The sequence below is a fragment of the Nerophis ophidion genome, linkage group LG25 (genome assembly GCF_033978795.1).
Source record: "Nerophis ophidion isolate RoL-2023_Sa linkage group LG25, RoL_Noph_v1.0, whole genome shotgun sequence".
Classification (NCBI taxonomy): Eukaryota; Metazoa; Chordata; class Actinopteri; order Syngnathiformes; family Syngnathidae; genus Nerophis; species Nerophis ophidion.
This window is the reverse complement of record NC_084635.1, coordinates 37,694,889-37,713,028: the sequence shown is the minus strand read 5'-3', so window position 1 is coordinate 37,713,028 and position 18,140 is coordinate 37,694,889. Positions and strand designations below refer to the sequence as shown.

General features: G+C 36.9%; 1 protein-coding gene across 4 annotated transcripts in view; it reads right to left on the bottom strand.

The window, feature by feature from the left end:
* Positions 1–4,553: 4,553 nt before the first annotated feature.
* The window catches only part of dync1li2 (dynein, cytoplasmic 1, light intermediate chain 2), a 42,922-nt gene continuing 29,335 nt past the window's right edge, over positions 4,554–18,140 (bottom strand). The window contains exons 12-13 of one of the 4 annotated variants that reach the window (XM_061887349.1): positions 16,702–16,827; positions 4,554–8,538 (exon numbers count right to left, since the gene is read on the bottom strand). In XM_061887349.1, the coding sequence (XP_061743333.1) occupies positions 8,426–8,538; positions 16,702–16,827 (239 nt within the window). In that variant the 3' untranslated portion in view covers positions 4,554–8,425. Of the gene's footprint in view, positions 8,539–16,701; positions 16,831–18,140 lie in introns of all 4 variants that reach the window. The other 3 variants (XM_061887351.1, XM_061887348.1, XM_061887350.1) reach the window with 3 other exon arrangements.

Genomic DNA, 18,140 nt, shown 5'->3' with positions numbered 1-18,140 from the left:
TAGCCCGCACCGAGGCGGCTAAGCTGCCCGAGGATGAAGCCTTGTCTCCGCCCCCAGCAAACACTGCACATACTTGGGAAATATTCAACTCTCCGCCCGTGTTCCAGTCCTCCAAACACCCGGGGACCGGAACCGCGCCATCTTTGTCTCTCCCCGCAATGACTTCCATGAACTCACATAATATTGGACCAAATAATGTTGCTCTTTTTTTTTTTTGCAACGATGCTGTCAGAGTACATGCATTTTTTAAAACATATATTTTAACGTCTAATTTAAAAGTGTTACTTTATTCATTTTACCCATGGAATATTTTTTTTTTGGTATCGTATTAATGTTTAGTATTTACTGCCCTCTGGTGGTTGATGGTGGTACTACATGGTCTGCATGAAAATAATCTAATACAGAGGTGTCCAAACGTTCTCCACTTACTGAAAAATCAAAGCAAGCGGGTCCATTTTCATATTTTTAAAACCAATATATGTATAAAAAATATACATTTATGCCTCCACTCAGTTATGATCCCGGGGACCCCAGAGGGTTTTGGTCCAAAAAAATATTAAAAATATGTCATTATTGAGTATTATTATTTACATTATTATCCAAGTTTTAAATCTCTAGAGCAGTGGTTCTCAACCTTTTTTCAGTGATGTTCCCCCTGTGAACATTTGTTTTAATTCAAGTACCCCCTAATCAGAGCAAAGCATTTTTGGTTGGAAAAAAGAGATAAAGAAGTAAAATACAGCACTATGTCATCACTTTCTAATTTATTAAATTGTATAACAGTGCAAAATATGGCTCATTTGTAGTGGTTTTTCATGAACTATTTGAAGAAGAAAAAATATATAAAAATAACTAAAAACTTGTTGAAAAATAAGCAAGTGATTCAATTCTAAATAAAGATTTCTCCACATAGAAGTAATCATCAACTTAAAGTGCCCTCTTTGGGGATTGTAATAGAGATCCATCTGGATTCATCAACTTCATTCTAAACATTTCTTCACAAAAAAAATAAGAAATGTTTAACATCAATATTTATGGAACATGTCCACAAAAAAATCTAGCTGTCAACACTGAATATTGCACTTATAAATTTATATTCATATTTTGTTGAAGTATTATTCAATAAATATATTTATAAAGGATTTTTGAATTGTTGCTATTTTTAGAATATTTTAAAAAAATCTCACATACCCCTTGGTATACCTTCAAGTACCCCCAGGGGTACGTGTACCCCCATTTGAGAACCACTGCTCTAGATCAACAATAGGAAAAAAAAAATTCAATATTTTCACCCGATAACATTTTTTTAGGTGGAATATTTGAGATTATATAATAACTGGAGACTTAATTTTGGATTTTCATTCATTATTATTTTTTTGAGCAATGACACTTAAAAACAAATCACACTAAAATAATTGGGCATCCAAAAGTGTCCTGCTCATTAAAGTGTTAAAAAATAAATTATATATATATTTTTACCATTTACTTTTAGCACAATAATCTCGAGATCAACTGCAGATCCATTCGTCAATTATTAGTTTTATTCTTGTTTATGTTTTTGTTTCTTTTAGGCCCTTCTTTAAAAAAAAAAAAACTAAAAAAACAGCTCAGTTTTTTTATATGGCAAAACACAAAATATGCAACATTTTCCCCCCCAAAAATTTCAAAGTGAAATCTTTAATGTGATGTAATCGGAGCCTTGAGTATGTCAATAATTCAAAATAACATTGATTTTGATTCATTGTTATTTTTTAATGGTCCCTAGTGTGTGAATGTGAGTGTGCATGTCTATCTGTGTTGGCCCTGCGATGAGGTGGCGACTTGTCCAGGGTGTACCCTGCCTTCCGCCCGATTGTAGCTGAGATAGGCGCCAGCGCCCCCCGCGACCCCGAAAGGGAATAAGTGGTAGAAAATGGATGGATGATTTTTTAAGAAAGAAACAGCCTGCATGGCAGCTTTGTGTTATAAGAGTATAAACATTGCAACAATTTCTCGTTAGATTTCACCCGTTTGCTCTTTTATACCACTTTTTACGTTTTTTATTTTTTTCAATTGTGTACTTAAAATGCGCCGTGGGCCCGTTAAAAAATAACCCGCAGGCCGCACTTTGGACACCCCTGATCTAATATAACTGTGGAGGTTAACTTGTGTCTATAACGAAAGCTTCTTTTTGGACATTGAATTTACATAACTCATTTTTTTTTTTAGCATATCCTTAATTTTATGCTGAAAACTTAATTGAACAAAAAAATGTATTTAAATAATTGTAATTGTTAAAATTCAGTGTAAAAATGTAAATCAAGATTGAAGCAATTGACCTCTCTTAACGAACCAATGAGGTGAGTTTTGAAGCAATGCAAACTCCATCCATCTTTTTCCGCTTATCTGAGGTCGGGTCACGGGGGCAGCAGCCTAAGCAGGGAAGCCCAGACTTCCCTCTCCCCAGCCACTTCATCCAGCTCCTCGCGGGGGATCTCGGGGTGTTCCCAGGCCAGCCGGGAACGTAGATTGGCTAATAAATTGAGAGCTTTGCCTTCCGGCTGAGCTCCTTCACGACGGATCTATGCAGCGTCCGCATTACTGAACGCATAATTTTGCATAAAAACTGTTTACACAGAATTTTAACAAGCAGATTTTTTATGGAGGTAATGTATGTTTATTACAAAATCTTTATTTGGACACTGAAGTATTTTCAATTGAATTTTGTGAACCGCTTTTTTTTTTTTGTACATCAAATTATGGTATTAAGATATGTTTGAAAATTGTGTTTTAAAATTTAGTATGTAAAAAAAATCATCGTTTCAAATAACATTCAGTGTAAAAAAAATCTGTATTTTAAAATTCAGTGGAAAAAATTCTGTGTAAAATAAGTGTTTTAATATTTACTGCAAAATAATCTGTTTTAAAGCCAGTGTAAAAAATAAATTATAATTAAAATTCAGTGTATGAAAATCCACTGTAAAAAAAAAATCAGTTTAAAAAGTGTTTTTTAAATTCAGCGTAAAAAATGTGTTTTAAAACTCAATGTGAAAAATCAGTGTTTTAAAATTCAGTTTAAAAAATCATTGTTTTAAAAGTGTAAAAAAAGTTTTTTTAATTCAGCATAAAAACGTGTTTTAAAATTCAGGGTGAAAAATTAGTGTTTCAAAATGCAATGTTTAAAAATTGAGTAAAAAAAAATCAGTTTTAAAATTGAGTGGAAAAAAATCAGTATTAAAATTCAGTGTATAAAATCCACTTTAAAAATATGTTTTTAAATTCAGGGTAAAAGATGATTGTAATAAGTGAAGTGAATTATATTTATATAGCGCTTTTCTCAAGTGACTCAAAGTGCTTTACATAGTGACACCCAATAATTAAGTTACATTTAAAGCAGTGTGGGTGGCACTGGGAGCAGGTGGGTAAAGTCTCTTGCCCAAGGACACAACGGCAGTGACTAGGAAGGCACAAGCGGGAATCGAACCTGCAACCCTCAAGTTGCTGGCACGGCCACTCTACCAACCGAGCTATGCCACCCAAATAAAAGAATAGTGTTTAAAAGTTCGCTGTAAAAAAATTTTTTTTTCAAATTCAGTGTAAAAAAATCAGTATTAGAATTTACTGCAAAAAAATCTGATTTAAAATTCAGTGTAGAAAAAACCCTGTTTTTTTTTTTAATTCAGTGTAAAACAAAAGTGTTATAAAGTCAGTGTTTAAAAATTTGGTGTAAAAAAGAATCAGCGTAAATGTTAATTGCATAAAAAAAAACAAAAATCAAGTCTTAAAATGAATTGTCTAAAAACTGACTTTTGGTAAACTACTGGAGCAATCAATCCTGTCTCAGAAGTAGTCAATGTGAGTTCTGGAGCAACAAATATTTTAAAAAGGGGAGATTTAAACCCCAGGAGATGCACTAATAATGTGGTAATAATAGTAGTTATGAATTTGCTGATAATACACATCTTTATTTTACACTCCAAGTATAACATTTCGATTAAAACAACAACATAATTATTTAGGGGGATTTTTAACCTAAAAATTTTTTATAATCAGCTAGTTTCGAACAAATCCATGCAATAATTAGTTTTTTAGTGCATGTAAAGCAAGTGTGTGTATACAGGGCGGCCACATTGGGTTTAAGGCTAAGGATGAGGGCCCCAGAATGTCTCCAAAAGACTTACAGATGACAACTGCATTCTACTCAGGTAAAAATCAACCAAAAGTATTGAAAACTGTTGAGCAAACTACAAATTAGTTTTGATAAAAGCAGACTATTCTTGATAATAAGCAAAAACAATGTTATTAAACAAGTGTAATGGAGGCCAGTGTGGTAGTAAACCTCCTTCCCGTATGACTATGGAGTTGAAAGCCCAGGCTTTTAGCTCTGTCGTCAGCACGCTCGCCTCTTATGTGGACGACCCGTAGCAGGGACCACACCACGTGGGTTACACAAGTACTCGATTCCAAATAGACAAGTGTGTTTGCGGATGTTAATCGGTTGAATAGCTTTAGAGTTGTGCATCAGTTGTAAACAAAACAATGTTAATACACTAATGATCACAAAAGTACCAAACTTAGGATTCTTTGTTTTATTGAAGCCGGGGGGGTTTGATAAGCATTGTCCTCATCGTTGTCGGTGCATAAGCTATAGAATCCACATGGCCGCTCAGAGGCTACACAGTTGTGTTAAAGTCATACAATCACTGAATTATTTCAGTACACAGAAAGCAGCCATTTTTTTTTCTCCATAATATCCTGAATACAAAAAGAAGTGGAAGCAGAAGCTTGTCGTCTCACACAGATGAGGACCGCCATTAGTGGTCAAAGGCAATTCGTTTAAGTCCAACTGACGCCGGGGTACAAAAGTTACATTGGCGTCAGCTCAATATCGGGAAAGACATCCAGTCATCAAAAATACGTGCAATTATGGAACCAAGCAGCAGGAGAGCACTTTCCTAATATCAATTGGGACGAGGAAGATTGGAGTGACGTTTGAATGTTTGTCAGAAAATTGGCTAGACGGTAGTGGAAAAAAAAAATGGAAACAAGGAGAAGTTTCTTGGGCAAAAATTAAAATTTGGTGTATATGATAAGATGTTCAAAAAAACTCATTGCACCAAATCTAAAGAACTGGTTGAAAGTAAGAAAAAAGAAGCCATAAGCAGCAAAAGCAGATAAATAATGCTGCTTGACGTGTGCACCAAAAGGCAAGGAGTAGGCATTGTGTGTCTTTAACTGGGAAGTGATGGAAGGGGTCCGAGGAAAAGTGCTGATTTCAATATGTTGTGGAGGTGTGCTTTATCTACTGCCGGGGGGGTCTAAATGTTTCTCACCGAGGGATTCCAACCAGAAGCATTGCAGGATGCAGGGGACCATTTTAGACGCTCAAATTGATACAATCCTCACCTTAGCTTTTGCGCTATAGTTGACAAATCCAATTATTTGTGTATAGCTTGGGGCACCCCCCTCTTTTTTTGTTGCAAGTTTTGTGGTTTCTGTGTAACATGTTTATGTGTTTTTACGACTATGGAGTTTTTTTTTTTACCCCCGTCCCCAAGTCCAGTCTGACTTTTTTTTTACTGATAGCCATTATTGTACCAAATACATGACAAGAATCGGTTTGAATAAAGAATCGTGTTCAATCCAGGATAAATGCAAAATCAAATAGTCGCCCCAGGAGTCAGATTGAATAGTTAGGTGCCTAAAGATTCACTCCCCTATTAGTGTATTCTCCAAAAATATTTTTTTCGATTATTATTAATCCCGACGAAAAGTCGAATCACAATTTAAGAAATTGGACATAAACAAAAAAACTTTTTTTTTATAAAAGAATCAATTAAAAAATGTTTTCATAGACTATCTCTATGAATTTAGAAGATTTGGAAACCTGTAACCGGATTTGAAAAAGTTTCATTATAATTATTAGCCCAAATACATTGCAAGAATCTGTTTGAATTGAAAATAGATTTTGAATCCAATCGACACCCCAGGGATCAAATCGGATCACACGTTATGTGTTTAAATATTCACACCCTTATCAGTAATTATTTGCGCGCATACAAAATGATTCACATACGGATTGCGATATTGGTTTTTAATTTTCAAAAATCGATTAAAATAAATATATATATAATGTAGTCGAGGTTTCTATGGTTTATCCATTATACGTATAGTGCGCAATATACATTAGGTCAGGAAAAAACACAGAGGCTATTTCATCCCTACAAGCCTGTTTCACAGTTTTCTCTGCTCTTCAGGGGAGCAGGGAAACCTTCAAAATAGCCTGTGTTATTTTCCTAACCGAACGTATATGTATATAATTATGTTTTTAATGAGTAGATTTTTAAAAATGTTTTAGACCATATCTCTAACCTGTTTTAAAATAGTTTGTTATTATTAAAGCAACATTGCGAGAATTGCTTTGAATCGAGAATGAATTTTTCACCCCAGGAATCGGAATCGAATGAAATAGTTGGGTGCTCACAGATTCACACCCCTTTTAGCCAAGTATCTACTAATATATATATATATTTTTAAATGTGGAGGACCAATAAAAAGGTGCAGAAAATGGTCCCCTGAGCCACACTTTGGAAACCCCTGATCTACTGCATAGGCCACACAGTTACAAAAAAAAACAACATTTTAACTGAAAGTAATTAGTGTGCAGTTCTCACAACAAATGAAGTCATCTGAACAGCAATACAGTGTTGTGGTTACTCCTTAAAAATATAAATGCTTGGGAAGTGGTCAGTTTGGCTTTCCTTACCGAAACCAAGAAAACACAGCCAAGTGGGATAAACTTTTCCCCATCGTGTAAATTAGAAGGTCTGAGGAATAGGAAAATATGTACACTATCGGGGACTACAGTTAGAAAAAAAAACACATGTCCAATTTATATTGTGTGTCCTTTTTTTCTGCTTATGTGTGGGGAAAAAATTGTGTTTTTCCACCAACCGTTACATATCGTCTGAGTTAAAAGATAACAAAGTGTGCCTGGTGTGATGATCCTAATTGGTTGTATTTTGAAGGCAAAAGTCAGTTTAAAGACTCACCAAAAAAAGCCCTGACGAGCCAAACAAGTTTCCCACATGGAAGCAAGTCCTTTAGCAGAATCGGAATGTTTTCTAAGAAGCAAAAGAAGGAGGTGAACAGTAAAGCAGGACCAGGATGATGTTTGACACTGTTCAGACCACAGAAAAACAGTGTTTTGGCTTTGAAGCGAGTGGTTCGCACCACCAAACTGTTTATCTTCCCCCGTTAAGAGTTTGGATGAAGGCATAATTACATCTACAGTATTTCTGTATTAAACGAGGCATCTTTTTTTCCAGAAAAAAACAAAACAAAACAAAAAAACAGCAACCACAGGCTACATGAACACAAATAGAAATAAATTATTTGGATGACAAGAAATGGACTGCTCTTTTCAACCCATGGCGCTAGCTACAGTGTTTTTTTGTTTTTCCTCATGTAGAAAAGCGACGGCTGTTGCGGGAACAGCTGTGTGTGTGTGTGTGAGGCACTTTCGGGAGTTATAGTAGGAAAGATGGTGCCCAACCCCCCCCTTCCCAAAATATACACACCTGTAGCTAAAGACGAGATTCTGCTGGAACCTCAAAGCTGGTCAAATGCCAACTTTGTTAGTCAAACAATTTGCAACACACTTGTACACAAAATTCAAACCTGAAGAGATTGTTGAATGTATATTTACAGAATCCTCCCAGATGACTGGGGCCATTATGAGATGCTATCCGAATGTTGACACATTTATGAACGTGTTTTGTATAGATCATCTTGGTTTTCAACTAAAACAAAGGGTGCAAAAAAAGTAAAATAAAAAAAGGAGGAACTTTGTATAAATACTACGGCATTAATTCCAACATTTTTTTCTTTTTTTACAAACAAAATTTGTTTGCAAAAATCCTAATGATGTTCCATGAATACAATTAAAAGTTTAAATAACTTTCTAATCCCAATCTTATTTTTCTACAAGATAAACTGGACTGGAGGCCGCTTTGTTTCCACTCCAAAAACTCAGGTTTCCACTCCAAAAACCCATGTTTCCACTCATAAACTCACTATGGAGTGTTTTTTTCTTTTTTTCTATGGATATACCTCAACCACTGGGAGGCCTGCAAAACCAGTGCATCAAGCTGGCTGCCAGCGCGAGTGTGCACGTTTCCACACACTGACAACCTCGGCAAATAACATTGAAAGTGGAAGAGAAGACTTCCAAAGAGCCAGATCTTCAGCACTATCATATTAACACATTCTTTACAATCTCTCTCGTTCTCTCCAGAACAGCAAAACATCCTCATACTGATTTTGGTGAAACCTGCTGTGTGTGCTGAGTGACATGGGGGTTTGGTCAAACAATTATGCTCACGTGTAAATGTATATTTCCATTATTAAACACAGTGGACGATGCAGTTCTTCTTTTGTGCGGCCTTCACGCTTCCTTCTCGGTCTGCGGCGGTATGTTGTTAGCTGAAACCATGGGGTCCTGTTTGCGAGTCATTCGGTCCAACTCGGCCTGGACGTCAGTCAAACCCGGCTTCTGTCCTTGTGAACACAAAAGGGAGACAAAGCCCAAAAGTAATCTCCTGTAGCTTCTGTAAGAGCTCATGAAAAGTGGTTGTTGTGGGGCGGCAGGCAGATGAATGGAGGTTGGAGGGTGAAATTCCACTCCGTGCTCAAAAAGGCTGATGGCTCGCTGCCACGGTTAAAACATGCAAAATACATCAGGCAAAGATAACATGCGTGCATGCATATTAATGGTCTTACAACAGTTTTTAGAGAAGAATGTAAAAAAAAAAACCACTACCAAGAACATATTAGGAAAGTTATTTAAGTGGGAACTCATGCATGGAGGCGTGGTGCATAACAAACATCACATGCTACTCTTTCTCCTCATTTTAACATTTTGGTTAATGCTAAAGGGATAAAACAAAATAGCAAAATGATCTCTTTACATCTAACCCAGGGGTGTCTAAACGTTTTCCACTGAGGGCTGCACATTGAAAAAAATCATGCAGGGCCCGTTTTGATATTTTTAATTTTCAAACCCAACAATACTTAGATTATTTTCAACATTTAGGGCTCCCTCCAAATTTGGTCCCGGGGAACCGGAAGGGTTTCGGTCATATAAGTTAAAAATAAGTTCTACAGTATTATTTTTTAAACTCATTTTTTTGTTGTTGCTTTATGCCCTTTTTCTGTAAAAACCCTCTTTTTAATGGCAAAAACAAAATAGGCGAAACATTTTCAAAGGGTAATATTTGATGTTTCAGTTTTCAGTTTCAGTTTATTTTCAGTCTAACAAAAACATATTCAAACATAGATCACGATTCAAAAATGAATAACATGACTGAAACAGGCAGAAGCAAAAAAGCTTATATGCCCAACATAAATTTTTTTACATTCCATTAAGTTACCTTTTCTAATAATTCTGCAACACAAAAAGAAATATAGTCATTCAGCATCCACATTCAGTGAAGTAATTGGAGTTTAATTATAGGTCACATTGATTTATTTCAGGGGTTTTTTGAGCAATTGCAATTAAAAAAAAAAAATCCAACTAAAATTCTAAAGTAACCAAAAGGACTGAACTCATAAAAGTGTAAACAATAAGTCATCCTTTTTTCTTTCTTTTTTACTTTCAACGCTTTGAGATCAACTTCAGATCAATTCAACTATATGTTTTAATTTGTACATGGTTTTATTGCTTCTTAGTTTTTTTGCCATTTTTACCATAAAACAATATGCAATATATTCCCCTCAAAAAATTGAAAGTTGATTTTTTTATGAAAAGTCATTCAAGCCTGGATTAGGTCTATAATTAACTATTAAATGAATTATTATTTTTTTGAGCAATGACAGCTTTAAAGAAAAAAAAAAACAGCATGGCGGCTTTTTAAAACTTTTTCTCGTTGCATTTTATCTGTTTGCTTTTCCATTCCACTTCGGTTTTTTAAATTATTACATTTAGATTGTGCCACGGGCCGTTTGCTGCAGGCTGCAAATGGCCCACAGTGCACACTTTGATCTGACCCCATTTCTGTCTATTTATCCATCAGCAGCTGTAAGGAAGGGTCAGGACTCATGTTGGGCTCTGAAACTGCTTATTTTTTGTGCGCTCAGTTCCCCTTTGAGAGGGTAAGCCAGACAGGGTACAACTTACAAAGCTTTTATTGTGAAGGCCGAAAGTGTGTTGTTTTGTCTTAGAGCTCTTTGGCAACTGTTGAGTGACGGAGGAGAGCAATTTGGGTGTTGATGGATTCATGGCTGTCCTCTTTCCTTCATGTCGAGCTTTCACAACGTCAATGAACATCTTTGTTGTATGCTCGGTAACACTGGTTTGGTGCGAGCAAAAGGAAGACGAAACATAAATGGTTTGAAAGCTCTACTCTCGCTATCCACTTTTCTCTTCTTTGACAGCACTGAGTATTTGATCTCCACTGTCTCAATTGTATCTGTTACTCCTTTCTCTCCATCTGTCACTTGGTTTTTCTGCTCTTTCGTCTGTCTACAGCACCTGGAACGCACTGATTTGATTGGCTGAGTAGTATCATCTGGTATGTAAAGCTGCACCATAGAGAAAAACACAGGAAACGAATGGCCGACTACAGTTTTTATTACAACTGTTATGTCGTTCTAGTACATATTAATGACACATCCTAGCTGTGTCCTGCAAATATAACAGCAACAAGCGAACAAAGGCGTCATCAACGTCAATGTCTCTCCACAGTGCAGCATCTAAATCACTAATTCTTTCCTCAATGGCGGCAAATAAACCATTTCTTACAAGTCACAAAAAAAGCTGAGCTAACCGCTAAGCTAGAGCTCTTGAATGTATACAGGGGTGGGCGGATCGATACCAATAAGACAGTTAACGATACCAAGTATAGTATCAGGATATTGTCAATAGTTAGATTGATGTTTTTTTTTACTATCACAAAATCTTTCGTTGTTATTGTTTAAACTATAGAAATAAGAGCAAATAGTAGTTTTTGCTTTTCTCTATTTATTGTACACTATTGACTTTATTATACATTTGTATGTCATTCAGGGATGTTAAACATGCGGGACGGATCAGGCCCGCGAACAATTTCACTCCGGCCCGGGAGATGAGTTTGTTTGGTGTAAATTGAGCTGTATTTTTTAATTAAAGAAACTGCAGTTCCACAGGTGTCCACTGGATGTCGCAATAGCAATTATGTTAAGCAAGCAAAAACGAGCTAGTATACCAAGCAAAAGGTGGCAAGTATACCAAGCAAGAAGTACAAGGTAAAGTGGAATGACGTGAAACAAAAAAAAGAGTTAAATAAACAATTGGTAAAATGCAGCATGAAACACTGCACATTGATAGAGTTATGTGAGAATGATTGTCTCCTGTGCAAATTTAAAGAAAGTGAACAGTGTATGATGTACTGCAATACTGTCAGTCTTTTTATTTTATTTTTGGTTTGTTGAAAATTGTTCACACATTGCACAGCTTTTATGTTTCAAACAATACACAGTGATGCCTCGAAGGCAGGGAATAACTCAGCCCTCTTGAATAGTTTCTACCTCAGTTTGCATGGTTTGTTGAGTTAGCAAAAGATTAAGATGTGTAAATTACAATTGAGGTATTTGATACATACAACAGTTTTAATTTATGCTTTATTTTGTTTTTGTTAAATCCTAGATTAGCTGTGACTTAACATTTGATTGATTTGTAGATACATTAAGATTAAGTCTAAATTCATTGACTTTTTCATGGTGTTTTTAAAATTGCACCAATTTTTTCCTCAGAATTTTCAACTAACTGAAAGTTTGTCAAGAGGGTTATTTACACCTATTTGGTGATACCACCTTAACATTTGACAACCAAACAATCACACAAGGCGACTCGGTAAAGATACTGTGTATTATCTTCCACCCAACTCTCTCCTTTGAGTCACACATTAAAAGCGTTACTATAACGGCCTTCTTTCATCTCCGTAATATCGCTAAAATTCGCTCCATTTTGTCCACTAGCGACGCTTATTCATGCATTTGTTACGTCTCGCCTCGATTACTGTAATATATTATTTTCGGGTCTCCCCATGTCTAGCATTAAAAGATTACAGTTGGTACAAAATGCAGCTGCTAGACTTTTGACAAGAACAAGAAAGTTTGATCATATTACGCCTGTACTGTATATACATATAGACCTACATTTACACCTTTACTGGCTTCCTGTGCACTTAAGATGTGACTTTAAGGTTTTACTACTTAGGTATAAAATACTACATGGTCTACGTCCATCCTATCTTGCTGATTGTATTGTACCATATGTCCCGGCAAGAAATCTGTGTTCAAAGGACTCCGAATTATTAAGGATTCCCAGAGCCCAAAAAAAGTCTGCTGGCTATAGAACGTGTTCTATTGGGGCTCCAGTAGTCTGGAATAACCTCCTGGTAACAGTTCGAGATGCTACCTCAGTAGAAGCATTTAAGTCTCACCTTAAAACTCATCTGTATACTCTAGCTTTTAAATAGACCCCCCTTTTAGACCAGTTGATCTGCCGTTTATTTTCTGCTCTGCCCCCCTCTTCTTCATGGAAGAGAGGCGGAGGGCACTGGTTCAGTGGCCACGGATGAAGCGCTGGCTGTCCAGTGTCGGGACCCAGGGTGGACCACTTGGCTGTGCATTGGTTGGGGACGTCTCTTGCTGCTGACCTGTCTCCGCTCAGGACGGTCTCCTGTTGGCCCCACTATGGATTGGACTCTCACTATTATGTTAGATCCACTATGGATTGGACTCTCACTATTATGTTAGATCCACTATGGACTGGACTCTCACACTATTATGTTAGATCCACTATGGACTGGACTCTCACACTATTATGTTAGATCCACTATGGACTGGACTCTCACAATATTATGTTAGATCCACTATGGACTGGACTCTCACAATATTATGTTAGATCCACTATGGACTGGACTCTCACACTATTATGTTAGGTCCACTATGGACTGGACTCTCACTATTATGTTAGATCCACTATGGACTGGACTCTCACTATCATGTCAGATCCACTATGGACTGGACTTTCACTATTATGTTAGATCCACTATGGATTGGACTCTCACTATTATGTTACATCCACTATGGACTGGACTCTCACAATATTATGTTAGATCCACTATGGACTGGACTCTCACTATTATGTTAGATCCACTATGGACTGGACTCTCACTATTATGTTAGATCCACTATGGATTGGACTCTCACTATTATGTTAGATCCACTATGGATTGGACTCTCACTATTATGTTAGATCCACTATGGACTGGACTCTCACTATTATGCTAGATCCACTATGGGCTGGACTCTCACACTATTATGTTAGATCCACTATGGACTGGACTCTCACTATTATGTTAGATCCACTATGGACTGGACTCTCACACTATTATGTTAGATCCACTATGGACTGGACTCTCACACTATTATGTTAGATCCACTATGGACTGGACTCTCACTATGATGTTAGATCCACTATGGACTGGACTCTCACTATCATGTCGGATCCACTATGGACTGGACTTTCACTATTATGTTAGATCCACTATGGACTGGACTCTCACTATTATGTTAGATCCACTATGGACTGGACTCTCACAATATTATGTTAGATCCACTATGGACTGGACTCTCACTATTATGTTAGATCCACTATGGATTGGACTCTCACTATTATGTTAGATCCACTATGGACTGGACTCTCACACTATTATGTTAGATCCACTATGGACTGGACTCTCACTATGATGTTAGATCCACTATGGACTGGACTCTCACTATCATGTCAGATCCACTATGGACTGGACTTTCACTATTATGTTAGATCCACTATGGACTGGACTCTCACTATTATGTTAGATCCACTATGGACTGGACTCTCACAATATTATGTTAGATCCAATATGGACTGGACTCTCACTATTATGTTAGATCCACTATGGATTGGACTCTCACTATTATGTTAGATCCACTATGGACTGGACTCTCACTATTATGCTAGATCCACTATGGGCTGGACTCTCACAATATTATGTTAGATCCACTATGGACTGGACTCTCACACTATTATGTTAGATCCACTATGGATTGGACTCTCACTATTATGTTAGATCCACTATGGGCTGGACTCTCACTATTATGTTAGATCCACTATGGGCTGGACTCTCACTATTATGTTAGATCCACTATGGGCTGGACTCTCACAATATTATGTTAGATCCACTATGGAGTGGACTCTCACAATATTATGTTAGATCCACTATGGACTGGACTCTCACTATTATGTTGGATCCACTATGGACTGGACTCTCACTATTATGCTAGATCCACTATGGGCTGGACTCTCACAATATTATGTTAGATCCACTATGGACTGGACTCTCACACTATTATGTTAGATCCACTATGGACTGGACTCTCACACTATTATGTTAGATCTACTATGGACTGGACTCTCACTATTATGTTAGATCCACTATGGATTGGACTCTCACGATTATGTTAGATCCACTATGGACTGGACTCTCACACTATTATGTTAGATCCACTATGGACTGGACTCTCACACTATTATGTTAGATCCACTATGGACTGGACTCTCACTATTATGTTAGATCCACTATGGATTGGACTCTCACTATTATGTTAGATCCACTATGGACTGGACTCTCACTATTATGTTAGATCCACTATGGGCTGGACTCTCACAATATTATGTTAGATCCACTATGGACTGGACTCTCACTATTATGTTAGATCCACTATGGACTGGACTCTCACTATTATGTTAGATCCACTATGGATTGGACTCTCACTATTATGTTAGATCCACTATGGACTGGACTCTCATTATTATGTTAGATCCACTATGGACTGGACTATCACTATTATGTTAGATCCACTATGGACTGGACTCTCACTATTATGTTAGATCCACTATGGACTGGACTCTCACACTATTATGTTAGATCCACTATGGACTGGACTCTCACAATATTATGCTAGATCCACTCGACATCTATTGCACCTGTCACCCAGGTTGGGTCCCCACGTCTGCGTTCCCCTCCAAGGTTTCTTAGTTATCCCATTGGGTTGAGTTTTTCCTTGCCCTGACGTGGGATCTGAGCCGAGGATGTCGTTGTGGCTTGTGCAGCCCTTTGAGACACTCGTGATTTAGGGCTATATAAGTTGACATTGATAGATCGATTAATTGATTATTTGTGACATGTACATTTTCAGAATGTGCTTTTTCTATTTTGGGCCCAAGTAAAAATCTGAAGTGATTATGCCATGATTTTACCCGTCTAGCACACATAGGAATAGATTTGCCTCCATGCGGACTTCGAGCTGAAATTAGTTTTACACCCCTTATGTGAATAAGGTAATAATTTAAATAAAACATTGGATTTATATTGTTATATTAATTATTTAATGATTCTGAACACTTAAAGTAGGGCCAATTCTGCTCCTGTAATTACTTGGTACTGGATCCATACAGTGATTTATAGCATGACCCAAAACTAATGTAAAGTATCCAAACAGAAGAATAAGTATTTATTCTGTTTTAAGACGACTGTAAATACAACCATGTAACAGAAAGTAACCAGATATTAACACTAAATGAAAAAGAAGATTAATACCGTATTTTTCGGACTATAAGTCGCAGTTTTTGTCTTAGTCTGGCCGGGGGTGCGACTTATTCTCCGGAGCGACTGATGTGTGAAATTATTAACACAAATTCTGTAAAATGTCGAATGATATTCGAAGAAGAAGATTTCATGGGATTTATGGATTAGGAGTGAGAGATAGTTTGGTAAATGTATAGCATGTTCTATATGTTATAGTTATTTGAATGACTCTTACCATAATATGTTAGGTTAACATAGCAGTTAGTTATTTATGCCTCATATAACGTACACTTATTCAGCCTGTTGTTCACTATTCTTTATTTATTTTAAATTGCCTTTCAAATTTCTGTTCTTGGTGTTGGATTTTATCAAATACATTTCCCCAAAAAATGCGGCTTATACTCCAGTGCGACTTATATGTTTTTTCCCTTCTTTATTATGCATTTTCGGCCGGTGCGACCTATACTCCAGAGCGATTTATCATCCGAAAAATACGGTGATAGTTTGTGGAAAAAAATACACCTGGAAATGATGCAATAGGTTGTCAGCAGCTAAATTAAGAGTGTAACCTGTTTTGAAATGGTTCTATTATCATTTATATTGAGACACTAGTGATTTAGGGCTATATAAGTAAACATTGATTGACTGATTGAAATGCCAAATAATATATTGTAATATATAAACGTTATTTTAAGTGGCTGCAATAAAAATTGAGAAATAGATCTGACCATATCGCCCATCTCTAATGGGATGGTTTAACTTGCATTCAATCGGTTAGTGGATTGATGAATTCAGATGAATGATTCAATCAACCAATGCCGTAAAGTCTATAATCACTGCACTGGACAAAAGTAGACCTATAAGTCCAGGTCCGTATAGAAGAGCGCATGGGTCCAAACTCGCTTTGAAGTTTGCTAGTTAGTTACTCCTGTGTTAATAACATTAACTAATAAGAGCCAAACTCCCCCAAAATGTCTGATCCTGAAAACAAAACTGCAGCATGGTTGTAAATGTAGTTCTGCACAGCAATCAGACTGAGTGTTTGTACCTGTTTTCTTTGCAGAGCCTTGCACTCCCGCTCCAACAGCTCCACTTCCAGGGCTTCCCGGTGAACCGGTCTTTTTACTCAATAGACTGTTGAAGAAGTTGGCCAGCACACCCTCATTGGCAGCCCCTGCTGTGGGAGAAATATGCAGTGTCGTCATTGCCAACGTCAATGACCTCCCATTTTCTTTAATATATTAAATCAGCATTAAATATTTTTGGGGTTGAACATATTTTAATAGGATCACTGTCAGTAGCCACGTGTAAAAGGCAACATTTATTTAAACTGGTCATAATTCCAAATTGAATGTTCAAGTGTACATGGACTCTGGAAAAAAAACCAATATTTTAAATTGGAATACTTTACTTTGACATGCGCAGCACTATACCATAAACAGAAAGACGTGTTATTGCTTGTGCTATGGCGCCATCTTTTAGACAAGTTCACTCACTGCAAGTTCTGAAAAAGCAGTGACTTTCCCTGTAAACAAACATGGCTTTGTGCATTTCTGCTTGTCCGACATTGTCACGGTAATTTTTCTTTTTGCTACCTTGTTTTTAGAGCAACAAACAATAATAATTAGGGATGCACCGATTAATCTGTAACCAAATATATTCGGCCGAATATGGCAAAAAAAGCCACATTTGGCCTTCGGTGGAATGAGTTAAAAACAAGGCCGAATAGTGGCGTGTGACGCAATTTTTTGACACGGTGACGCAATCAACCAACGTGCAGTGACGTTGGGATATGTTGTGTACCTGTATAAGTGTATGAGGTTACAATGTTGTGTACCTGTATAAGTGTCTGAGGTTACAATGTTGTGTACCTGTATAAGTGTATGAGGTTACAAGCACACACTTGAGATTTAGTGGGGCCTCTGTTTACATTATTAGCCTGTTGTGTAGGCTACCTGTATAAGTGTATGAGGTTACAAGCACACACTTAATTGAGATTTACTTGAGCCTTCTGTTTACATTATTAGCATATCTACTGTGGCTAAGCAGACTTTTGCCAAAAGCACAATAATTCATTTGTTGTGGGTTTATCCACTTTAATGCACTTTATTTTTTTTTGGAATGCATGTTTTGTTTGAAGGCCTAATATAAATGAAAAATTGTGCTTTTTTTGAAAAGCAAAGACTACTGGAATATTAAAAAAAATGTCAATATTCAATAAAAAATTACTTTATTTGAAAAACATGTCTAAATATTTATTCTAGGCTATTTGTGCAATAATAGTAATGGATTAGATTTATATTGCACTATTTTATTATTAGATACTCAAAGCGTTTACAGAGAAGTGGGAACCCATCATTCATTCACACCTGGTGGTGGTAAGCTACATCGGTAGCCACAGCTGCCCTGGGGTAGACTGACGGAAGCGTGGCTGCCAGTTTGCGCCTACGGCCCCTCCGACCACCGCCTATCATTAATTCATCATTC